This window comes from Bos grunniens, chromosome 16 (genome assembly GCF_055505025.1).
Source record: "Bos grunniens cultivar Pamir isolate PY7600 chromosome 16, Bosgru_T2T1.0, whole genome shotgun sequence".
NCBI classification, from domain to species: Eukaryota; Metazoa; Chordata; class Mammalia; order Artiodactyla; family Bovidae; genus Bos; species Bos grunniens.
In genome coordinates this window covers 51,405,763-51,432,112 of record NC_141180.1, presented here as the reverse complement: position 1 = coordinate 51,432,112, position 26,350 = coordinate 51,405,763, and the positions used below count along the sequence as shown (strand labels likewise).

The following is a 26,350-nucleotide window of genomic DNA, read 5'->3' as shown; positions in this document are numbered from 1 at the left end:
ATCAGAGGGGAAGGAGACTTATCCATCAGACCCTGCGTGTATTTCAAGACAAGAGGAAAAAAAGGAACCCTGCTCTCAGAAGGGAATACTCTGCTGTAACTGGTGTTTACCACGTTCCACTGGGTGCTGAGGAGGAAGTGGTTACTATAACCCCAAGGGGGAAATGCTCGCTTGAAACAGGAAAATGGAACTCTTACTACTTTCCACTAGCAGTGTGCAAGAAGCCCGCCACACTTGGAAATGCTTGCACAGCACTCTCCTCCAGAGCAGAGTGTCTAAGGCTCAGCCCCATTACCCTCAAAAAGCACAGATCAGGATCCAGATACAGGTCTGCTCTTTTCCAGAAACATCTCAGCATTGGAAAACTTCTCACTATCGCTTCCCTTATCTCTAAGCAGACAGATGGTCAGGAGCCCCTGGGCAGCTGGGGGGAGGACGAGGGGGAAGAAGGCTGGATGGTGGATTGGAAAGAATACTCAACTGAGCAAGGGTCGGACAACCGGGGCTCTGGGCCCAGCTTTGCCATTTACTAGCTGTGGAACCTTGGGCAAATTACTCAACCTTCCTGCTTCTCGGTTTCTACTTCCCCTATAAAACGGGGATATTATTAACTGCTATGCTCACGTCTTTGGTTGTGAGAGTGATATGGAATAAGGCATAAAGGTGAAGGTTCTCAGGACACTCCAAAGTGCTATGCAAAGGTAGGCTTTTACCATCAACAAGAATCAAGACCTTACAAAGCTTTCTTGAGCGCTGAACTCTGTCTCCTCCAGTTTATCCCCTCAGCTACATTTCCACTTGAGTACTTCCCCAACTCATCCTTCTGAGCCTTGTTTATTATTACTGCCCACAGTTCTGCAGAATTTTGGTAGAATATTCTGTAAAGTCTGCCGAGAGGAATCTAAGCAAGACCAAACACAAGAAGTGGGCAGAAATAAACAAAACTACCTGACCCTGGGCTCCCACATCCTCTACAATTGATTCAAAGACAAAGACTTTACCCTCAAGGGCTAATTTGCCTGCCTGGAGGGTCAGAGTGGCCCCAGTTCTGAGTCATATTTTCCATTTATTAAAATGAACATCTGGCTGCTGCCTGATGCCTTTTGTGTACCGTCTTTTAACTCATGATTACCTGCCAGGCAATTTTGATGTGTAAAGCAATGCAGAAAGGAGAGTCACGGACACGCCCATGCTAATTCATGCCACTGTGCATGGCCTAACACAAAGTCAGCCATCTTGGCTTACCTGCAAATTCTAATGAAGCAGAAAAGTAGCCAGAACCAGCAAGTCCACACACTCATAAAGAAGAACTATGAATTAATTTAATCTAAGAACATTCCCCCTAATTCCATCCCCCCACACCCCAGATCTTGGGTCCCAGGAACCATCCTGCTATTTCATCTCAGTGGGAAGCAGGCCAATTAAGAGAAGTCTGAGCTCTAGGGCTCTCTCTACCCCTGTGTGACCTTGAACAGGCCACTCAACCTTCCAAAACCATGGCTTCCTCATCTGTGAAACAAGGATAATAACAAGACATGCCCTGCCTGGTTCCCAAGGTTATTGTGACAACTAAGTGAGAAAACAGATGTGAAAGTGCTTTGCAAACCACAAAACATCATCCAAATGCAAGGTATCTAGCAAAAGTGCCTGGAGAATAACCCCCAAGGCTGGAAGTGTTTCATTTAATCTATTAATGGACGGATATCCTACCTTAAAATTTAAAAAGAATTTAAGGTAGCTGCCCAGAGGGGTGCTGAAACAATTTCTAAAGAAGTTTATACAAGCAAGTTACAAGACCTATCTACTGCATTGGGTAGGCAGGCTTTGGGGATTCTTATTTTTTTTAATAGGAAAACTGTAGATCTTTTACTTTTCTTCTTTCACTCTGATTTCTGCTTTAGAGCCTCGAAAAGGACTAACATAAACATATCGTGTTGCCTTTTAGGCAGATCTATGAAGAGTAGCCGTCTTTCAACATCCCTTCCCAGCCCCCAGATGGCCTGGAAGTCTAGGGCTCTTGGAAACCAGGTTTCCCAAAGATTTCCAGGCCAAAGGCATCCCCATCACCCTTCCAGGAGGGTGCTGCCCTCAGGGAGTGACAGCAGGAGTCTCTAGGACACACAAAGGCTTATTCTGCTCACAAGGGCTATTTACCAAGTCAGCCCTGCCCGTTTGCCAGGATCACGGTGAAAGAGCAGAGCTGGGACAGTCTCCTGAATGCACTGCCTGGCAGATTTACTCCTGTCTATTATTAGCACCCCGGCAAGATGCCACCTGGCTGGGGAGAGACCAGTGCATCCAGGTGGAGAAGGCAGGAAGAGGTGCATGTGCAGGAGAGAAGCACAGGGAGCTGTCTGAGGTTTGAGGGGGAGGGAGCAGGGGTTAAGGCAGTCTCTCCTTCCTCTTCAGTCCTCTAACTTCATTTGAATCTCACACAAGCCCAGCCCCAGGATCAGAAGGCCTGGAATTCAGACCCAGACTCACTCTGACTACTGCTCAGGGTTGGGGAAGAGAGTTCCACCTGCCTTTTGGGTCTGGCTAGGGGTTCCCACAAGCAGCTGCCCACTCCTGAGCTCTGGGTTATGCCACAGGCTGCAAGACAGAGGAGACTGGAGAAACTGAGCGAGCGGGAAAGTTGATGAACGCTTCTTTCCATGGCAAAAATGCAACTCACTGCAGCCTAAATGGACATATGTTCCCAACACATAATAACTACCATTTTATTTGCTATGTCATTGAAATATAGTTGACTTACAATGTTTCAGGTGCACAGCAAAGTGATTCAGTTATACACACACACACACGCACATATATATATATATAATTTCCTTTTCACACTCTTTTCCATTATAAGTTATTACAAGATATTGATTATAATTCCATGAGCTATACAATAGGTCCTTGCTGTCTATTTTATATATAGTAGTGTGTATCTGGAGAAGGCACTGGCACCCCACTCCAGTTCTCTTGCCTGGAGAATCCCAGGGACGGGGGAGCCTGGTGGGCTGCCGTCTATGGGGTCACACAGAGTCGGACACGACTGAAGTGACTTAGCAGCAGCAGCAGCAGTGTGTATCTGCTAATCCCAAACTCCTAATTTATCCCCCTTACCCCTACTTCCACCCCACTTTTCAATGTGTATTAATTGCTCAGTCGTGTCCAACTCTTTATGACCCCGTGGACTATAGGCCACTAGACTCCTCTGTCCATAGAATTCTCCGGGTAAGAATACTGGAGTGGGTTTCCATTTCCTTCTCCAGGGGATCTTCCCGACTCAGGGATCGAACCTAGGTCTCCTTCATTGCAGGCAGATTTTTTACCGTCTGTGACACCAGGGAAGCCTGTTTTCCCCTGGGGTAATCATAAATTTGTTTTCTATGTCTGTGAGTCTATTTCTGTTTTGTAAATAAGTTGCTTTGTATCATTCTTTTAGGTTCCGCAAACAACTACCATTTGAAGAGAACCTTCTACATAAATTATGCTCAGTCCTTCACAAAGTGGGGCATCATCCTTGTATTACTGACAAGAAAACAAGCTTGGAGAGGCCAAGTAAACTGCCCAGTAGAAGAAAGTATCTAACACTGATTAACAGGGACAGAGCTGAAGGGGGAGATGACCAACTTCACTTCTCTACATCTTGTATTATCCCACCTGTATGGGTATTTCACTTATTTCACATGCTATATCAAGCTTGAACAGTTTGAAAAACATCAAACGAAGGAATTTAAAAAAAAAATATGCTGCTGGTCACTGGTAGGATTTGTATTCAAACAGATCTGTCCAATCCCATAATACGCTCTCTCTGGTCACACATTTGCACTTGTCCAAACCCAAACTAGGACATGGAAGCTAACGAAGATTATTTTTCTAACATTACTGGTATGAAAAGTTTTACAGAAGTTACTCAGTGACAAATTAGTTCTTAAACATGACAAAAAAAACATCCTATGGAAAAGAAAACAAAATGACACAAAATGAAAACTGGCTGCCATGAGGGCATCGGAACCAAGGCTTCTAACTTAGTGTTTGAAAGACACCAGAGTCTGGCTCAGGAAAGAAGAAAAGAAAATCCCTGTGCAGCTGGCTGAGACCTCCTCTAGCATACTGCCCCTTGGGGAAAGTGAGCCCATAAAGGAAATCAATTCGCCTAGTCTAGTGGTTAGAAATACCATCTCTGGAGCCAGCCGTGTGAACTCCGGCTCTGCCATTCACTAGCTCTTCAGGTAAGCTGGTCTGTGCCTCATCCATCGCTTTATCTGTGAAAAGAGCTTGGGACACGGGGAGATAGCACTAGACACTCTCTAGGTGCTGTAGGAAAAAACAAGGCACGAGACACTGGTCACGTCCCAGGTCTCACGTGAGTCCTTGGCACGGGACTCCAAGTGCAGTCTCTTTGGCTTCGTGCAGGAAAAAACTTAAAGAGTGAGCCACAGTAAAGGGAAAACAGTCTTATTTAGTGAGATGCCCACTCCATAGAGACAGAATGGGCCACCACAGAAGGCAAGAGCTATAGCCCCAGGATAGTGGGTCCGGGCCTCTCAAAAGGCACTGGGAGAAACACATTCCATAGACGGAATCCTGTCTGTTCTGTCTTAAAAGGCCCCGATGTGTGGGGGTGGTAAGTTTTTATGGGCTGGGTAATTTCACAGGCTCATGAGTGGGAGGAATATTCTAGTGAGTCATTTAGTATATGCTAATATTTTATAGTGAGCGCGCAATGAGGCTCAAGGTCCACTGGAAAGCGAATCTTCCACCATCTTGAGCCTAGGAGGTTCTAACCAGTTTTTGTGGTATCCTGTTCTTAATGCTTGTGTCATTCTTTTTAATCCTTGTGCCTTGCCCCCTTCCTTCCTGTCTCTTAGGTGTTCACTTGTATTATCATTACCGTCCCAGTCAGAGAGAAAAGGAGTGAATTATCTATTTCAAAAAGAGCAACATTGTGTTTTGGTCAGGTTTTCACATGGTCTTGACAACCCTACTCACAATAGGCTTACTTTAGGCTGCTGTCAGGAAAGAGGTTTCCTGTGTGAAGAGGGAGGCCTCCCAGGAAGTGATGAGGAGTCTTCAATCAATACTCCCAGCAGGAGAAACAGGGGGCAGGCCCCGGGGTGGCTGCTGAGGGGCAGTCCTGGTGGAGGTGCTAATACTGGAGGAAGGAAGAATGGCGGCTGCCCAGCAGAAGGCATTGTCAAGACTTACAGAACAGACTTTCGGACTCTGCGAGAGAAGAGGGTGGGACGACCCGAGAGAACAGCACTGAAACATATACATTACCATATGTAAAACAGATAATCAGTGCCAGTGTGATGCATGAAGCAGGGCACCCACAGCCAGTGCTCTGCGACAACCTGGAGGGATGGGGTGGGGAGGAATGTATGTAGGAGGGGAGTTCAGGAGGGAGGAGACACATGTATACCTATGGTTGATTGATACTGATATACGGCAAAAACCATCTTAATATTGTAAAGTAATTATCCTCCAATTAAAATAAATTATTTTTTTTAAGTCTTAGGCTAGAGGAGATTGGGACTGACTTCCTCATAGATTGGTCCATGTATCCCAAAGAAACACATGCCTCTCTAAAACAGCACTCTCTGCCTCTCTATGTATCTGTCTCCTTGTTTTCTTCCATGGAGGAATAATGTCTATCAATATTTAGAATTTTAGAATATGTCACTTTAGCTCCATTTGTTAAAATAAAATAAAAAAAAATAGAATGCATCAAAATTCCAAAGAAAACTGTCCCTTTCTAATGTTACTGCCTACCTCCCCTCTACCCTTCTCAGGCTTTCTTTTTTAAATCTCCAACCTGAAAATGAGTTGCCCTATTCTGTGCTCTTAAGAGTCTAGGGAGCTAATTTGGCAACCCCAAGCAAGTCATGTCACTTCTGAGCCTCAGTCCATAAAACAGACGAATTCACCACATAAACTAAAAAATAACAGCTGGCTCTGAAATTCCGTGGTCTTTGGATACTCTCAAAAAAGGCTCAATTGTGGTTACTGATCTGTGTTAATATTCTGCTTCCCTTTTAAAGTGGTTTTCAAGGGAGAAAGCAGATAAGAGAATGGAAATTTTCTACCTTATCAAAGTAACCCAAAGCATATATTTTAAACTGTATTTTGACAGTATGAAAGCAATTTTTCAAAAAACGCTTTAAAGTGTTTAGCACGATGAGTATAAGTGATTTTTATTTCTTTATAGTTTTCTAGATTTATCCAATTATCTACAACAGACGTATAACGTTTTACGTTACTAAGTGCCGGAGACAGGGTTAAGAAAGAATCTGTCTTAAGAAATCCCCCTCTTCACCAGCGTAAGCTGCTGTCACTTGGCCCAACAAGGCAGAAATCGGAGAATTAAAGTGATGCCAAACGTGGGACAAGGGGAAATGCGAAAAGTCCCCGCAAATCTGTTTTCCTATTGTTATGGACAACCCTGGCCCCACGTCTGCGCTTCTAACCTACCTATAGAGACCACCTCCAAGCCTAAAACTGATCTCAAAAAGCGCTGGTCAACTCCTCAGCCTCCCTAGATCCAGCAAAGGGGCAAAAATGTAACCCAGAAGCCAGAGGGCGGGGCCTCTAGGCCTCGGAACAACCACGTGAGCGCGGCTCCGCCCCTACCTTTTGGAGCCGCGGCACCGGAGGCCCCGGCAGAGCGCGAGGCGAGGCGGGGGAGGGCGGGGCCGGAGTGCAACTAGCTGTCCGAAACCGCGTGACCCCGAAAGAGCCCCCGGCTGCTGCAAATTTAATTCTCATTCCTTTGAGGTTTGAAAGGCAGCATCGAGGTTCTCAATCCCTTTTGGCCGCGAGGCGGAAGGCAGGAAATCCCGAAGGCAGCAAATCCCGAAGGCAGCTGAGTACCGAGGAGGAACAGAAATTCGTCCTCTAAGGAGATAAGGCTGAATGTGTCAGGGTCCTTGTCTAAGAAAAGCGGGTGGACGAGAGTTCCTGGACAGTGACTTCACCGTGATCAACTGTACTAAGTTATCCACGATTTTTATTGAAAAGGAAAGCCAAGTCTCACCATTTGCGGAGGAAGCAAAAAGGAGGACCCAGGCTTTTCAGCTGAGTTGGGATGCAACTCAAACCAAAGAAAAGTTAGAGCAAGGGCACTAAGCCAGGAGTGCCCTGTTGTCCGGGATACATTTTAAAGTGTCTTCTCTCAGCACAGAGATTTATGCTGCCCTCTCGCCTCAAAGCCCACTGGACACAAGACAGCTAGCCTGTCCCTGCAATAAACAGGGAAGAATGTTCCACCTCATGCTGGGTAAATGCAAGACCATACTCCACCCCACCGCACACACATACCTTGTGGATAAGCTAGGTCTGTGTGAGTGTTTCTTCATAAGCTGAGAGAAAGTCCCCACATAGGAAATGGTCAGCCTGTGAGGTGACGTCATTGTGCCCGAGGGTGCCTTTGAGAGGCACTGTCCTCTGAAACCAAAATTCACCAGGGATGGCCAAATTATTAGTGCCACTTCTGGTGGCCTTTCAGCTGAGCACCTTGGTCGGAAAATTAACCATCTGCTTCCTTTTACCAAGTCAGACCGTGTGGTCTTGAGAGAAGATGGAACACCAGGTGGTGGGCTCTTGGCACCTTTCTTCCCAGCCTGTGGATCCTGTCTAGACCAGCTCTTCTGCTCTTGAGGGGTCTTACTTCACTTACCATCAGGTCGACCAGCAGGTTTACTATTGTAGAATAGTGAACTTCCTCATCTTTACAATGGGGCAGAGAAGGAAAGGGAAAGAATTCATGTGTTGGGTGTGCACTCTGTGCCTGGCACTGTGCAAGAGGGACTGTGTCTGTTCCCTCAGTCTTATCAGCCACTGTGGCAAGGGCACAGAGTGGGTAAGTGCAGAAATTTTGATAAATCCAGAGTCGAGGTCTAACCCAGGTCTGCTAGATGTCAGCTTGCCTTCCTTCAATTGCCTGGAACACCTACATCAAGGCAGAAGATTTGATTTAAAAATTAGTCTTTTATTTTAAAACCCAATTTGCATATCTTTGCATTGTACAGATTTGGATCTGTGCTTACCCCTTCCCACCTGCAATGACATTTACATGCCTCAACCTGAGTGCTGAAAAAGGGAGTGAGTGCAGGTCTACTGGCAGCCCTGCAGGACACAGCTCTCCTGGACAATACTGTACCTCCCCCTTCAAAACAAATACTCGCACTCCTGCATCTGTCTTGAGAGGCCCAAGCTGGGAGTTCCAGATACTGCTTAGAAAGTTTATAGGCTGACTGACACCATTAAATAAAAAGACAGTGGCAGAGGTATCTAGAAAGAGTGGAGCCGCCATAGAGGTGGGTCACCCAAAGGGCTGAAGGATTCCTCAGCCTCCTGAAGGATCCCAGTCACCTTTCACCTCGATTACTCAAAGGAGCACCACCAGCTTGAGGCCTGGTGGACAAGTGCAACATTTTTATCCTTGGCTGCACAACATCACCTGGGAGCTTTACAACCACTGTTGCCTGGGTCCCCCTCCCAGAGATGCTGACTTACTCGGTTTGGACTGTGGTTTGGTATCAGGATTGGTTAATGCTCCCACATTTCCAATGTGCAGCCTGGGGAAGAACTTTGGGCCTAGTGTTTGGTCATAGTGGCCCCAAAGAGCTGAGAAAATGGAAGTAACATTCATGAAGCAAGCCATTCAGGGTTCTTGAGGACTTCTGCTGACAGGCAGTGAAGGTGTGTAGAGGGTAGGTTTTTGGAGCCAAGCAAGCAGAAATCTGAACCCTAACTCCAGCATTTGGCCCACTGTGTGACCTAGGCCAAGCCACTTCATGGTTCTGAGCCTTAGTTTCCTGGTCTGTAAAATGGGAGTGATAATAATACCTCCCTCACGGGACTGTGTTAAGAACTAGCTGTACTAGGAAACTGCCTGGCATGAGGTCTTTGGTAGGTGACACCTGTGACTGTTAACAAACCACCTGGGATTAACTCGCGGTTGGCATGAAGAAAAGGGATGTGGTGGGCAGACAAAAGGGGCCCTCTTGAGTGAGTGAGAGTCATACTTCTTTGGGGAGGAGCCCCATGAAACCGAAAGTGGCGTGGGAGACAGGCAGGACAACCCTGCAAGTCTCCAGGACACGTCCCACTCTGGTTGCCCATGTGGAGTCCCCGTTTCACTTCCAAGTTCAGCTTTAAAGGGAGGTGGCAACTTAGGAAAAGAGTCCAAAAGCATCTGGCTACAGCTGTACCTCCCAAAGTGGGTGGTCATCAGACTGGATTATGTCACCCTAGGTTATGTCACCCACGCACGGCAGCTCTGCCCAGGACAGGTGTGTCCGCCTCCTCCTTCTTCCCTCCTACTTTAGGCTATGATGCCATGATGCTCTGAGGAAAGCCAGGTCCCAGGAGGCAGCCAAACCACTGCAACCTGGCCCCTGTTCTGTACAAATGTGTGCACAGCTGGGTGGAGGAGACAGAGCTTGGCAATCTGTGTCAGGTGTCCCAAGGCAGAGACAAGGGGGAATCCCAACTCTGGAACAACAGTTGCCAATTCATGCTCTGAGCAGCCCAGCATAAAAGATCCTGCTTCCAACATAATTATTTCTCCTTTCCTCTCCTCTCCCTCCTCCTCATCCGCAGAGTTGATGGGGCTTTTTGCATATATTATATCCTATGATGTTCCAAACAGCCGTGGGAGGCAAGAGATGCAGGGACTAAATTACCCCCACTCACTGATAAGAAAGTAGAAGCTCAGCAGATCCCATGATTTGCTCAAGTTCACAGAACTTATCGGGGGCAGAGCCAGGACTTGAATCCATGTCTGTGTACTGAGAACCCATTTCTCTCTGCCATGCTATGTCCCCTTGCCCCTACCCATTTCAACAGCCCTCCCACTTGTGCAGTATAAGTCAATTGTGAAATGGTGGGGAGAGGAGGGTGAGGAGAGGTAGCTGGTTTGATTTTCAATTCCGAAATTGTAAGTTTAAGCAACACATCATTTCCTCTCTCCTATCCTCATCTGAGATATGGCAAGGCTACCAATGCAAAGATTAAAGGAGGACTAAAAAACCAACCTCCAAGCCCCTTACAAGGTCTATGCCCCCAGAACAGAGCTTTAATCTTACCAAACTTCATTTTAAAAAATTAAGGAAATGAGAGACTTCCCGAGCTGTCCAGTGGTTAAGACTCTGCACTTCCAATGCAGGGGGCACAGATTCAATCCCTGGTTGGGAAACTAAGAGCATGCCATGCAGCACAGTCAAAAAAAAAAAAAGAACAAAAAAACTAAGGAAATGAGGATAGTGCAAGGTATTTTGCAAAGAGATTTTATTAGTTGCTGGCCCAAAGCGGGAAATGTTAAGTTCCAGCTGCAGAAGGCACAGATATCCTGCTAATTCCCCAAGGCATGCTCTGTATTGACAAACCATCTGGCTTTCCGCGTCTTAGGGAAATGTCCAATACAAAGAGCAAATGAATTTAAACTAGTGGAAAAATAGCTCCTGTACAGCACCCAAGTCTCATCAATGGGACTCTCACCCTTAGCATCAAGGATGGACGTTGGGCTATTAGGAACAAAATCAAGGGGGAAGAAATGGAACCAGCACAAGCATTAGCAGCAGGAAATGAGGAAAACAGCAGACTCGCCCCCAAAGAACTCAGGGCAGGAGAAATTTCTGCTCCTCTGTTACCAGCTCCTCTCCAACCTGCCCTCCTGGCACGAGGCTTCCAGGAGATGCGCACCAGCCAGGGAGCCAATCTTTCTTGAAACCCTGTCTGGAATGCCTACATTTGTATTCACAGAGTCTGTCAATGATGGGGCAAGAGTGGGAAAAAGGTAGCATCTTTTTTTTCTTAAACCAAAAAGGGAGACCCATAGGTATAGTCCTCACAAACCTGAAATCATACTTGGCCTAGAACTGGAGTCTCTAAGAGCCCTTCTCCTGGGGCCAAATGTTCTTTCCACAATGGAAAGAAGCCGGTGTAAGCCCCTGGGAGGGCCAGTACAGGGCTGCAAATGAACACATTCGGGGGTATCATCTGCTGTTCAGGGAGAATCCAGAAAGAAGGCAGTCATTCACATCCTCAGAGAAGAAAAACAAGGCACAGGGGCCGAAACCACTTGTCCAGAAGGACACACAGGTGGGTTCAGAGGCCGTGAGCTGGCCCCTCCATCCTGACATCTGCCTCCTGCCCTCTGCCGCTCATGCCCACGGGTCAGCATTCCCAGGGCAAGAGAATACAGAACTCAGAATCAGACTGATTCCTGGTCCATCAAAACCAAGGTGAGGTTCCCACGTACCATGAGGAAACAGTCTTCTACAGGAACAACAGAGTGGCCTCTCTATACTCAGATATATTGATGATGTTCCCCAAACTTGACGTGTTCTCTTATCACCCACAGGATAGCTTACTCTCCTAAGAGTGCAGCCTGCCAAAGTGCAACTCCTGAGCAGCTTAGTATTCAGTACACCTGGTATAGCAGTACAGACACCCCAGCTGTTCCCCAGCCCTGCCCCTCAGTCCTGGGATACTCACTCACTCACCATTTCCCGGTCCCGCCACATTCTCTCAACTTTCTTGGCTGTTGGATCGTGTGACATGGAATCCGCCTTCCCTCCCTTGTTCAGGCACTGATGTCCAGCTCACCACTGAAGACGCGGCTCCACAGTCACCACGTCCAGGGAGCCTTCGGGGATGGCTGTGGGCTGGAGGTTTCCCAGTATGCCCCACAGCCCTGCCCTGCCGCTCCCAGGCTCCTGATCTGATTGGACCTGAGATCAGCTACATCTCCAGTTCCTCCAGGGCCTCGCTCAGCTGGAATGTTTAGCATGTAACAGGTGTTTAGTTCAGTGTTTATAAAATGAACTAATGAAAAGTCCAAACACACTGTAGAGGGGGAAAAAAATCCCCAGACCTGGGGAAGTGAAGTGGCTTCTTCTGGGTGCCAGAAGGGCAGGGGACTGATGGGCAGTCTTTAGGAAGAGACTTTTCGTGAGCAGGTAAACGTAGAGCAACATGGGAGCTGATGACAGCTCTGTGGAAGCTGTGCAAAGAGTCGGGGGAGGATAAAGATATCCACCCCTGATGAACAGGACCAGCTGCCACTGGAAAGCAAAGAGCTCCTCCAGCATGGTAGATAAGGCCCCTGCCCACAGGGAACTTCAGAAGAACCCACGGGAAAGCCATGTGGGCTAGCAGGCTTTTGAACCGGTTTTGTCTGCTGTAATGAGGCAGCGGAGGTAGGTGAGCAGGGGGGCAGGTCACAGAAGCATCTGCCCTTAGACGAGCAGTGAGGCTCCAGTGGCTGGAGAATCTCTCTAATTCTTTAGCCACCCACTGGATCTAATTTCACCTCTGGTCATGCTTGGTACTGATGGAAAAAGAGGTTATGTTTAGTTACTAACAGACATGGAAAAATTCCCTCAGCTTCACAGGGATAGCATTACTGGACTCAGGTCCTCGCCAGCATTTTGCAGTCCAGAGCTGGGGATCCACCTTGGGTTTTGGGATAAGTGAAGAGTGAAAGTGTTAGTCACTCAGTCTTCTCTGACTCTTCACGACCCCATGGACTGTATAGCTCACCAGGCTCCTCAGTCCATTGCAAGAATACTGGAGTGGGGAGCCATTTTCTTTTCCAGGGAATCTTCCCAACCCAGAGATTGAATCCATCCTGGTCCCCTGCGTTCCAGGCAGATTCTTTACCATCTGAACCACCAAAGAAGCCCCAGGCTTTGGGAAAAATGGGAGAAATTTTAAAAGATCAGCCCATTCAAGTTTTCTTACACCCAGCCCTTCCCCAGCCTCTGAGAGAGCCCAGTCTCCTCCAGCCTGAGCTGTGAGCGCCCTTCACCCAATACAGACCAACCCCGTGTTAAACATCCCTCTAGCTTACCTATGATTTCTTTCTGAAATACAGTATTAACTATGTACAATGTTGGAAAAGGGCACTCAAAGGGTTTGGGTGTACATCCAGTCTTCCTAAGGGCTGTTCTGTATGGCAAGTACAAACTGGCCTCTGTACCCAGGGGGTCGCTTGTGGCTGGTTTATGGTGATGGCAGGGGCTGAAGCAGAGCAGAGGTGCAGAAGGACACGTGGGGAGAAGGTGCTGGTCAGCAAGATCCGACTGTGTAACAACAAACGCCCCCGGAGGGCTCACCGGACTGGATGCACCCAGGGAGCGCTGTGGCCCTGGACCAACTCCTGCCTCACTGATGAGGCTCAAGTCATCTGCTGCCTTGCATTTCTAGTTCTACATACAGTGAGCAAGAAGGAATACCTTAAAAAGGAATCTTCCTATAAGGAATCTTCCTGTAGCGTAATTTACTGAAATAATGGACTGAAATAAGTTCAGGGTGGAGCAACGTAAACTCTGGTTAAGAGAAGGCAGAAACAGTGCAGAGGAAGAGGAAACAGGAATGCCGCCAAATAGACCATGAGATACAGGACCATAAATTATCTGCGAAGAGAGCTCTTTCGCAGTCAAGAGTCTACAGCTCCCATGCTGGGATGGAAACAAAAACCTCACCCACTGCCCACACCGATCTGCCAAAAGTGGGCTGAAAAAGGGGTCATGTGAGGGTATCAGCTGCCACCTGCCGTGGCCTGTGTCCCTCGCAGCTCCCTGGTTTTTGTTCTCCAGCTCAGGGGTCAGCCCAGGAAACAGCTTCCTGGACTGAAAAGGAACGTGAGCGAGCTCTGACACAAAGCCTGCTCCTGAAGTTGCCGACGACGTGAAGCCAGTGAAACCGACGAGATCCCTGAAGTCTTGCCCTGGCAGCTCCCCTCACCCAGAGACTGGTGCCTCCCGTGGCTCGGCCTGAAGTAGACACAGCGAGCAGAGGCCAGAGGGGACCTGCACAGCTCTGGGATCGCTCCTCAGTTTCCAGGTCCACTTACACATGGCCCTCAGTGAGGCAACGGAGGCTGAGCTCAAAAGACACTATCCCCCCACCTCTTGAGGAGCTCACCAGCTCCTCTGGGCATCTAGGGAGAGGGAAGAGCTGCTCCCAATAACAAGGACCAGTCAAGGGTCTGCAACCAGACCAGTCTGCAACAACCACCTCCCCCACCCTTTTTTCTAAACAAGAAACAGGAGAAAGCACCAATCTCCATAAATTTCCCTGAGGATAAGGAAAAGTGGAGGCTTATATACTAACCCGCCCCAAATCCAAAGCAAGGAAAAAACAAACTGGACTTAACCTATTAAATGGTAGCACCGATTCTGAGTCCCTCTGAAATGACAAATCGGACTAGTGGTATCACTGTGAAGAAGATCCTTACAGCCCTGAGGTCTCAGAAAAGAAGTGTAAGTGCGTTAGTCACTCAGTCTTGTCTGACGTCTGACTCTTTGTGACCTCCATGGACTGCAGTCCACCAGGCACCTCTGCCCATGGGATTCTCCAGGCAAGAATACTGGAGTGGGTTTGCCATTTCCTTCTCCAGGAGATCTTCCCGACCCAAGTATGGAACCTGAGTCTCCTACATTGCACACAAATTCTTTACCGTCTGAGCCACCAGGGAAAGAAAAGAAGAGCTCTCCCTTAATCAGTCCTACAGGGGACAGGTGCTGTGCTGTGCAGAGCTGCTCCTGGAGACCCAGCATGCAAATCCCCGGCACTGCAGGATGGTCCCATCTGTTTAGGATCTCCTGTAAGAGAAAGAGAAGAGCCATCCCATCCTGCTACATCTGGCATTACACGAAGGCCACGAGGAGAAAGGAGGAAGGGAAGTCTTGTCACCAAAGCAACCCTGATGGCAGAGACGCTGCTGATGCTAACGGGGACCATCGCCATGAGCAGACGGCTCAGCCACCAGACAGATATCAGAGCTAGTACAACATTCCCATGAGTGGAAGCAGCCTGTCCAGTGCAGGTCAGAGCTTTTATGCTAGAACTTTCTCCTCTGCCTTCTACCTGGCTCCTGGAACCCCCCACCAACAAGCCTTGCATCCTCCTCTCTGCCCAAGCCGCAAACTGTCCATGGAGACTGGTATGATGCATTGGTCAAACCAAAGACAGACACCCTTAGTGAGGGTGGGGGTGAGGGTGGTGGTCTGGAAAGAATGATCGGAACTCCTGTTCCCATCACCAATCCATCTGTCCCCACCCGCAACACACAAGCCCTCCCAGCTTGATTGACCTTCAGATTCCACGCCACTAGCTGGGGAGGGGTTGAATTTGTTCTCTGACCTCCTCAGAGTATTTAGTGACTTTTCATCAAAACAGCTCTCTCCAAGGAGAGTTGTTTAGCTTTATGAAAATACCTAAAGCCACTGGGATATGTTTTCTTGCCAAGACATCTGACAACTGGCCTATTTTTAAAGTCCCAACTAATAATCTTCGAGAAGTGCTCTACACACAGACAAGGAGGCAACGACCAAAAAAGTAACAAGACCAATATCAGGTTTTTGGTTTTTAATCCGGCCAGAATCTACCCATCCAAATAATATTTCTTCAAAGTGTTCTCCTTAGGAGGCCCTGCCCTCATTCCACTGGTGCTGTGTTTGTTCAGAACACTTTTGGAAAGCCTGGTTGTAGCAGAGCCTTTGTTTTGCATACAGTCCAGCATATTATTAGTAAGCCCTGAACTAGCCGCCACTGCGGTAAGCTCTGCACTTTAGGCCCCGAGGCCAAACAGGTAAGTAAAACAAGGCCTGTCCTATCGAAGTGCACACTACCTGGTAGAAAAGGGAGGAGAAAGGGAACAAAGATTTTTTGGAGACTGTATACCATAAGCCAGGTTCTGTGCTAACAACTTCTGATACGTTGCCTTTAATACGCACACCAGAAAGAAAAAAAAAGAAAAGTCTTCTTAAATGCAAAGACTGAGACTGAACGAGGTTCAGTGATTTAGCCAATGTCACACAACCCAGGAATTGCAGAACTGGTGCTGGCCCCAGGCTGTCAGGCTCCCAGCTAGGACTTCCCACCCCTGCAGCACCCGGCAGTATATAGGCCATCCTAATACATGAGGCTTCCCAGGTGGCACTAGGGGTAAAGAACTAACCTGCCAGTGCATGTAGACATAAGAGACGCAGGTTCAATCCCTGGATCAGGAAGATCGCCTAGACTAAGAAATGGCAGCACGCCCTAGTACCCTTGCCTGGAAAATTCCACGGACAGAGGAGCCTTGTGGGCTACGGTCCATGGGGTCGCACAGAGTCGGACATGACTGAGCATGTGTGCACTAGAAAGTAAAGGAGGCATGGATGCATTTTGATATATGGCAAAACCAATACAATATTGTAAAGTTATAAAATAAAATAAAAAAGAAAGTAAAGGAGGCGAAGTGGGATGGGGCAAGTCGGGAGAGACTGCTCAGAGCAGGGAAACTTGATCTGGGCACCCAGGACCTGAGGGAGGAGCTTGTTGTGTATGTCTCCTCTTGCATCAGGAGCTGGCCTCACATGTGTCTACTGTTTACCCTTTCATAAAGGGTCTTAGACAAGTCAGGTGGGCAGGAAGAGTTTTTCCACATATAAAATAGGACGTGTTGTTGTTTAGTCGCTAAGTCACATCTGACTCTTTGCAACTCCATGGACTGTAGTCCACCAGGTTCCTCTGTCCATGGGATTTCTCAGGCAAGAATACTGGAGAGGGTTGCCATTTCCTTTTCCAGGGGATCTTCCTGACCCAGGGATGGAGCCCAAGTCTCCTGCACTGCAGGCAGATTCTTTACCACTGAGCCAGGACGTTTATCTCCTAACTATTTACGTAAACATAGACAGACAGACTTCCAAACACATCCAGATGTGTCTCACTCACTCACACAGAGTACTGTCCATAGGATAGTACTTGTCAACCTCACAAGGAGGCAAGGAAAGCAGGCCTTCATCCCAACACATCAAAACTAGTATCTTACAATAGCCAAAAGGTGGAAACCACCCAAGTGTCCATCAATGGATGAATGCATGAATGAAATGTATTCCACACGTACAAGGGAATATTATTCAGCCCTAAACAGGAAGAGAATTCTGAAACGTGGAAGAACCTTGAAGACATTATGCTAAGTGAAATAAGCCGGTCACAAAAAGACAAATACTAAATGACTCCACTGACGTGAGGCGGTCCAATTCACAGAGACAGGAAGTCGAATGGTGGTTGCCAGGGGCTAGGAGGGAGGATGGGGAGTTAGTATTTAATGGGTACAGAGTTTGAGTTTGGGAAGAAGAAAAAGTTCTGAATACGGGTGGTTCTGGCATTGGTTACACAGCAATGTGAATGTAGTTAATGCCACAGAAATGCATACTTTAAAACAGTTAAGATGGTAAATTTTATGCTGAAGAGGATGTGGAGAAAAGACAACCCTCCTACACTTTTGGTGGGAATGTAAACTGATGTAGTCACTCTGAAAAACAGTATGGAGGTGCCTCAAAAAACTAAAAATAGAGTTATCAGATGATATAGCAATCCCACTCCTGGGCCTATATCCAGGGAAAACTAAATCAAAAAGATACATGCACACCAATGTTCATAGCAGCACTATTTTCAATAGCCAAGGCATGGAAGCAACCTGAATGTCTACTGACAGATGAACGGATAAAGGTGTGGTGCGTATATACAGTGGACTATTACTCAGCCATAAAAAGAATGAAACAATGCCATTTGCAGCAACATGGATGGGCCTGGAGATTATCATAATAAGTGAAGTCAGAGAAACACAAATATATGGTATCACGTAAACATGGAACCTAAAACGTGATACAAGTGGACAAAATACAAGTATTCACCAAACAGAAACAGACTTATAGACATGGAAAACAAATTCATGGTTACCACAGGGGAAAGGCCGTGGGGGAGGGATAAATTAGGAGTCTGAGATTAACAGATACAAACTATTATATATAGACTAGAAACCAACGAGGACCGACTGTATAGTACAGGGAACTATATTCAATTTCTTACAACAACCCATAATAAAAAGACTATATAATGTGTGTATATGTATCTATATATAGTATACAACTATATAGCTATTTATACAGTTATAAACTGTTCATAAGATCAGTTTCTTCTGTTCTCTTCCCAACCTCAGGCCATAAGGCTTCCAGTAACAGCAGCGGGAGACTGGTGGTGGCCAAATGTGACTGTACAGTCATCAGACAGTCTAAAATCAGCCCCAGAAAAATCCCCCAAATATATATAAATGCCTTAGCCCAAGCCTGAATCAACAGGAGGAAAGGGAGGGCCTAAAATTAGCAAGACATACACCCCTTCCCAATTTGCAAAGCAGTACTTTGGCTTGTATATTTGGCCCAGTAGAGAGCACAGCAAATAATTTCAACACAGGAACAATGAAAAGAGACTTCTGGTATTAAGACTGATGTGTTAAGGAAAACTTTGTTCTCTGACCAAGTTCAACTTTCCCTAATATATAATAATGCCGTAATGCCCAGCAGCCTGCCCTGTCACCACAGCAGCTGTGTGCTCTGCTTCCAAATGGTCCTGTGTTGCTTCCATCTCTCCCCACCGAGTCTTTGGATATGATGGGTTCAATTTTAAATGACCCCCAAACGAAAAATAAACACGGAAGGGCTCTGGGAGAAACACTAGGTTGTACCAGCTCTAATTCTGAAGGCAGGTTTCAGTGGGTCCCAGGAGGCCTAACCAGGACCCACCCAAGTCCAGAGCGGGCACTCTGTCCTGGGCTCCCAGGTACCGGCTGGAGCCCAAATGGGTGACCTATGACGGGCCAATAGTAAAACATAACCACTCTGGAAAAACAAGGATAAAAGTCCTGGGAGGGAATCAGTATTTATCAAGAGCCTACTATGTGCAAGGGGCTAGGCCTTTATTCTTCATGAGCCGTCACAGCCCTGTAATTGTCCAGTTTAATGAAAGGGAAGAAATTCTGCAGTCTGCCCAAGGAGCAGAGCTAGAACTCAATTCCAAGTCATCTGACTCCAGGGTTTACACTCTTTCCATTACGCTCAGCTGCCTTTCAGAATGACTTTTATTTTTTTTTAAATCTCACTTGACTGGCTGCTCTGCTTTCCCAAGTTTTCTGTAGGCCCCAACCCAGTCCAACTTTCCATTTGGGTAAAAAGAACATCATCCCAGCTGCTGTGTCCCAAGTCACATGAAATGGCGGGAAGAGATTTTATAAACACAAGTCCAAAAGCCTCTTTAAATAAATAGGAAAGTGGAAATTATTTTTAAAGGGGTAAGCTTCTAAAGAAAGCACCTCCCTCCCTGGGATTCCAGGGCTGATCATCAGCCTACCCGCCCCCAGAGGCTGAACTTGGCCTCCAGAGAGCCTGGGGGTCTGGGCCATGGTGGCTAATTCTGAGCCACCACTGTAAGGAAAAGTCACATCACACCAGCACCTAGCTTATTCCCCAAAAAAGAGCGGGAGGGCATGTGGCATTCTAGAGACAGCCTTCACCTGCAAAACTGTTAATGCCCAGAATATAAATACTCAGGTTTGAGGAAGGTGCCAACTTCTTAAAAAATGGAAAGAAAGAAAGAAAAAGACCAGCACACCAAGTGACACTACTCTGTAGAGATAATTTTGCCAATGCAAATGCTGTCTCTCATTTCTCCTTCTCTTCTCCTCACACGTACCAACAATCAGCAGACAATATACTCTCAGTATCTGGCCCTAAGTCCATGGCTTTAGTCTCCTGACCCTGGAACTGCTTCAGACCCGAGTAGAACAGAGCTCACTGGTCACGGTACAAACCAGGCATTTCGATCCAGTCTGCTTCTTTAATCTGGGGACCAAAGAGCCCTTCAAGGCAACTGTTCCAATAAATCCTCCAGTCAACTGCTAGGAGCAGACAGTGCAGAGCCTTACTTTTCCAGAAGCTGAACTCAAGTTCCTATTGGGGACGGGGAGGCCCAGGAGCCCAAGAGCAGAAGAGCACTGAAGACACTGAGCTAGGAATGCCTCAGGCTTCTCAATGAAGTCAGGCCCCTCCGTCACCCTCTTCCTCCTCTCCTGCCTCTTCCTCACTGGTCTAAACCAAACCATCAAGCAATGCTGAGAATCTCTTCACACAAAGAGATCAGGGAAACCCTTGTCTAAGAGTTACGGTTTTAGAATTTAATTTCTAGACTTTAACACCACTTCCTATGTGGGTCTAGAGACCACCGCCTGCTGCGTGGCCAAACTTTTCATTGTGACCCTTTTGGGGCAATCAAATTTACAGCATGCCCCAATACATCCCTCACATACACACACACACAAACTAGAAAACAGACGTTTCGCAAAACATACTTACCATTGCTTGTGTGATGCTTTTCTGACGTCTCTATTCGACTCTATTCATTAAAACATGTTGGTTGCACCCATCTATGCTGACCCCCATGGAGGTCATGCTCTGTAGTTCTAAAACCACTGTGGTTCATAGGAAGCAGGCCTCACATTCTGACACCATGGGTCGGATGGAAGATCTACATCAGGGGGCTCATCTGTACCTTATTCCTCTTTACTGGATAACTCCAATTTTCCCACAAAGCCTCACGCCAGTGCTTTTAAGAGAATTCAAGTTATCCAAGGGCCCCAGTCACGGGGGATATCCCAGCACACATTGCTGACTATCCTTGTCTTCTGGGGCAGCCCCAAAGAACTCCACTACGTGTTCACAGAACCGTTGCTAGTAACCTTTAAGACAGCACAGAGAATGGGAGAAGGGTCAGAGGACTAAAGACAGGTCAATATTTGCCTACTGTTCTGCCAAACTGGATTCTGGAAGCTTCCGACTGGCAAACATAGGGCTGGTTTATAGAACAAGTGAGTTGTAAGCATTTACAGAGAAAAGTAGACATCACTACCAGTATAGTGGGTTTAGCAAGAAAAAAAATCTCAGCAAACCACTCTCATGTCTTCTTTGGATGCAGGCTACAAAATCAGGAAGAATGCTACAGAGAATGAGTTTATATCTCATTAAGTTGCATGAAAAAACAGAGAAATAAAATCTGTACTAGACAGTGAGTAATTAGTTCTGAAGCTGTTTGAATTACATCCCGGGGGCTACTGACAGCAGAAATTTAACCCCAAGGAATGCTTCTGTTAAGGCCCCAGAGGGTTCCTCCCTAAGTCGAATCCTAGGCAAGCTTTTCTAATTTTTATTTATTTACTTATTATTTATTTTTGGCTGTGTCGGGTGTTCACTGCTGCACACCGACTTTCTCCAGTTGCAGCAAGCCGGGGCTACTATTCATTGCAGGGCACTGGCTCCAGGTGCTTGGACTCAGTAGTTGTGGCACACGGGCTTAGTTGCTCTGCGACATGTGGAATCCTCCCAGACCAGGTATCAAACCCATGTCCCTTGAAGGGGCAGCAGGTTCTTAACAACTGGGCCACCAGGGAAGTCCCAGGCAACCTGTTGATCAATGACTTCTTTAACTGGTAAATACAGCAGGACTAACTGGTCTGGAGCAGCCTCAATCATAATCGATAAATGAATGAACTGGCCACGTACATTGCACTTGGCAGTTTTATCAAGTACTTTTACATATTTTATCTCATTTGAGCCACCCCCACCCCCAAGTGAGGGAGCCTGGGATCATGACGTTAATTTTGCAGTTTAAGAAGCTCAGACTCAGCCACCAGGGTTTCTCCACCTCTGCCACATTCACTGCTCAGATGGAGTAATTCGTGGCTTTGCTGTGCGCTGCAGGATGTCGCGCAGCATCCCTGACCTCTACCCACACAATAGCAGTGGCACCTCCTCCCTTCAAGTTGTGATAGACAAAAATACCTGTAGGTCTTCTTCTTACCCTCTCAAAAAGCTGGGATGGATAGTGAGTATGATAAAACACAGAAATCAGGAGTCAGAATTATCTTGAGCAAACTGCTAGGCCAAAACCAATAATAAAAGAAAATGGAGGTTCTACATTTTGGTGTTGAAGATACTCCCTATATAGTGAGGTGGGTGCTGGTTTCACAGCGGTTATATATGGTGGACCCGGGGGCGGGGGCCAAGTGTGTGAATAGCAGCACAGGTATTTCCCCACTCCCACCCTCCACGGCCCCAGCACTGCCCTATGGTCCTCTCTCCCCTCCCCACCCACTGCAGCAGACCCCGAGATACTACAGAGCGCACACCGCCCCTGAACATGCCGCCTCCCCATCCGCACCCTGCCCTTCCCAGGAGTCTGGTGTGCAATGAAACCAGCAGACAAGATGGCAAGAAGGAAGAGAGGGGAAAAGTGGAGAAAAGGGCCGGGAGAAGAGGCGGCGGGGCGCGGAGAGACCACGGCGAGACCAGCAGTGAACCGCCAAGGCGGGGGCATTGCAGGAGGGTGAGGGTGAGGAGAGGGAGGGGCTGAGGGGGGGCCCCTAAGTCTAGGACCAGGAAGAAAAGAGAATAAGGTGGAGCGTGTCCCCCAGGCCTCCTCCTCAGCCCTCCATCATCCCCACTTTCATCATTTTCCCTCGTCCCCCAGCCTCTGCCTGGCCCCTCACCCGGGGCACCCAGCTTCACCCACTACCCACTCATAATGCCCCTACCTGGGAGTCTCTGGAATTCAACACACTTGGTTAAAATCCTGGCTTTACCAACTACTAGCCTCTCTCTTAGCTTCCATATCTGTGAAATGGGATAATAGCTTTGCTCTGGGATTAAATGAGAAGCTGGCTCACAGAAAGTGCTCCCTGTAGCTAGAATGAGATGTAATGGATATCCCTGGCAGGGAAAGAGTAACCTTATTCTACGACCACAAATGCCAGCTCCCACCTCTGACGAGGCCACGGCTAAGAAATGAAACGGGCAGGCCAGGCCCTGCACTTTCTCCTCTGTTTCCTGAGGACATTGTCTTCTTGTTGGAGCATTAGCTGTTCCTACTTCTCAGGGTCCCTTCAGAGACAAAGTGCCCACTAAGGTGACTGATTTTCTACAAAAAAGTGACTGTTGCTATTAGCAATGAGAAAAACAACACACCATGCCTTGATATCCAGTGAGGGCTCTGAATAGTTTCTAAATTCTTCATCACACTTACTAAAGTCACAGAATCTTAGACCTGAGACATTGCAGAAGTGACATGGTCCCAGACTCCCCCTCAGGCATGAGTACCCCCTACCCTCATAGGGACTGCAGGGGGCTCAGCACAAGCAGTCCCCACTCCCAGGAAACACACCCACCACAGATCACACTTGGGGATACCAACTTCCTACATAAGGACAGAGAGAGTGTCCTTAATTAAAAAGAGGACACACCCTGACGTTCATTCACCAGGCCTTCTTGGGAACAAATCATATCAGAAACCACTAAACAAACTGGTTCACTTGAATCTGGAGGTGTCACGATCTGAGAATAATGCCACATAGTTCACTGAACCAGAAAACACAGGCAAGTGTCAACTACCAGCTGGAGGTCCAGGAAGAGATCCACTGATTAAAGAGATGTGCCCATGACCAGGCGGTTAACCTTTCTGCATGTTTCCTTGGCTGAGAGATGGCAGAAATAATCATCATGGGGCATGATGAAGGCATGACGCATTTAAGAGCACGATGAGGTGTTTAGCAAATATTCAACAGAGGTTAAGTTTCTTTCCCCTTCACAAATAAGCAAATCTGAAAAGTTCACAAACACAGTACAGCAAACACAAGGAAAAGAATCCCTGCCTTAAGAGACACACGAGCACAGCAGATGGAGCCCTGGCAAGGGGCAAGCGAGGGCGCTGGTTCCTCTTCTCAGCACCCTCACTGTGTGGACCTCAGGTGGGGGTTCCCTTTGCTCTGGTTGTCTGCAAATGACGTCACGCCGCTTCCACGCTGAGGAAGAAGCACTGAAATGCAGCGTATCTCTCATGAGGAGGGGTCTGCATGCGGTTCCCCACACTCACTCACTTCTCGACGTGACCGTGGGGGCTAGAGGAGGGGGCGACTACAGGGGAAGACACTGGCACCTCACTCCAGGCAGTGAGAGAGACAGAGCTCTCAGCATCTCTGCACAGAACCCTGAGCTCTCCAGGTGAGGGCTGCCCCTGCAAAACCATGGTTCTCTGTCCTCTCCTGGCACCTGGGCCCCAGCCATGCACCAGGCCAGGGCCCTTAGCTAGGGTTGGTGGTGTCTCCTGGGAGACCTCACCAAAGTGAGTGCAGGCCTGAGGGGTGACGAGCTCCCAAGCCTGCCTTTCCCAAGCCAAGCCAAGCCCTCTAGGGGAAAATATAATTGCCAAAACTGAACTCTAAAGGGACAGCAGACTGTGGTGATGCGTCCAGTCCTATGCTACACATTGTCCCTGAAAACTGCCTTTCCTTGTGCATGAAGGCTAAACCATCTTCTCAGAGATCGTTCCAGGGAAGGGTCCTGTCAGAACGAGCAAGAACAGCCAGCCACACAGATGCCTTTACATCTGCAGGTAAAGGACCCCAGAAAGGAACGAATGGCCTACTGGGGAAGCGCCAGTCACGGCCACCAGACCCAGACACGTGTCATGCTGCCCTCTCCAGACAGATGGGGCAGCAGCACTGCCCCATGGCAGGATGGTACCACAGGCTGAAAGGCAGCTTGGGGTTTGTTTGCCCAACCAGATCAAATCTCATTTTCTGTTCCCTAAATGTCATGGGTATGACTGTCAAAGGCTAAGAGGACCCACAACGGACCGTTTCCTAAGGACAGAAGTTGTGTTGAATTTCTGTTTCTGCAGCACCTAGCATGGTGCCTGGAACACAGGGTAGATGTTCAGGAAATCTCTGTTGATGTGCAAGACGAGAAAGGTCATTGAGTTGTTAAGGCCTCTAATGTGGCAGTTACAGCTCATTTCTGGATTGAACAGGGCTGACCTCAGGGCAGAGGGGCAGGGCTAGGAATGCTGAGCCCATGGGTGATGAGAAACCTCTCTTAACTGAGACACGGATGCTCTGAGCTAATGAGAGGAGGAGAGCTTTTCAGAATCATAAGGCAGAAGAGTGTGTGCCTTCTTGTTTTATTCTGCCTCTTCCCAGACTCAGAGTAGGGCCCACCTAAACCACACCTAGAAAGACAGAGGCCAGGGGACAGGTATGGTTCACTCACATTTGAATGGGTCATAACTCTGTCACTCCAGCAGCTGGAGACAAATGGAAAAGACACGCTCCTCCTGCAGGTGGCTGATCCCAAAGCCAGGGAGCCCCTGGCCAAGATCAGGGCATCAGGAAGAGGAGGGGCATTATCTGCAGAAGGTTCTGGAAGGCTGCACCCCGACAGGGCAACCCTCTCATCAGACCACGGAGCTGGAGCCCAGCTCTGCACCTGGCCTCTCCTCCAGTCCTGGTGACTCAGCACTTGCAGACCTGCCGCTGGGCTCCAGGAAGAGCACCTGGCTGCACCAGCTCTGTTACTCTGGTCATGGCGCAGGCTGGTGCCCTCTCCAAACTGCTGCACTTACTTGCTTAAAATGAAGAAGGCTGAGCCTGGCAGCTTAAGAAAGAGCTGGAAAACGAGTATCAAACCAAGGTCATCTGGAAACTCAAACATACTGCTGGGGAGGACCCAGGGAGGAGCTGATGGGCAAGGAACAATGCCTTAAGTTTTCCTCGGGTTCCTTGAACTCTCCATGGCCCTGTGGCCTCCACTCCCCCCGCCCCACCACCATCTCCCATAAAGAGCAGCCTTGACTTTGTAACACACTGATAATAAAGACCTGTCAGGCCAAGAGAGAGGGAAAGGTCTCAGCCCAAAGCGGAGTTTTCAGTGGGCCGTTTGCTCAATAGGAAGGCTGAATAAGCAGCCTTCTGGTCACAGCGGCTGTGTGACAGAGAAAGCCGAAGTGCAAGGGCGGGATGCCTGGGGGATGACCTCTGAGGGATGACCTCTGAGGGTCTCAGCACCACCAGGCACCCACTGGCTCTGACAACATTGATTCCCTAGTCTACAGTCTGCACTGAGAGGTCGGGGAGAGCAGAACAGTTCTGACCTCAGACTCCAGAGCCAAACTGCCTATGTTCACATACTAGAACTTTCCCTGACACTTGAGAAGTTACTTAACCTGTGTCTCAGTTTCCTCATCTCCAAAATAGATATATTAACAGCCTGATCTCACAGGCCCATTATGAGGATTAAACAAGCCAGGATACTGAAAGCATCGAGAACAACGCCTGACGTATATTAAGCCCACAAGAGTTAACTACCAGCATCTTTACTGACAGCTTTCTCAGAGCGGTCCTTTCTCAGTCCTTACACAGCACGCAACATGGCCTCATCCGTGTGAAACAAAAACAATTAGTACCATTTACCATGTGAGCATCGTGGGGATTTACATCACTCAGTCCCCACATAAACCCAATGCAGGAAGTACTTTGACAGACGATAACTATCTTGCCTAAGATGATACTAGTAATTGGCCACCTGGGATTGAAACTCAGCCTCTGACTCCAGAGCCACAGGCTACGCTGCCTGACTGCTGACTACCACCTGCTCAGCACAGAGCAAGACGGCACCAGAGCCCTTTAAACAGCAGTCAA

General features: G+C 47.9%; 1 protein-coding gene across 3 annotated transcripts in view; it reads right to left on the bottom strand.

Moving 5' to 3' along the window:
• The window catches only part of ITPKB (inositol-trisphosphate 3-kinase B), a 105,037-nt gene that overhangs the window by 41,689 nt on the left and 36,998 nt on the right, over positions 1 to 26,350 (bottom strand). Inside the window, exon 1 of one of the 3 annotated variants that reach the window (XM_086345074.1) lies at positions 11,502 to 11,660. The exons of the other annotated variants lie outside the window; for them this stretch is intronic. Within the exon in view, the coding sequence (XP_086201200.1) occupies positions 11,502 to 11,558 (57 nt within the window). The 5' untranslated portion in view covers positions 11,559 to 11,660. Of the gene's footprint in view, positions 1 to 11,501; positions 11,661 to 26,350 lie in introns of those variants that run through there. 3 annotated transcript variants of the gene reach the window in all.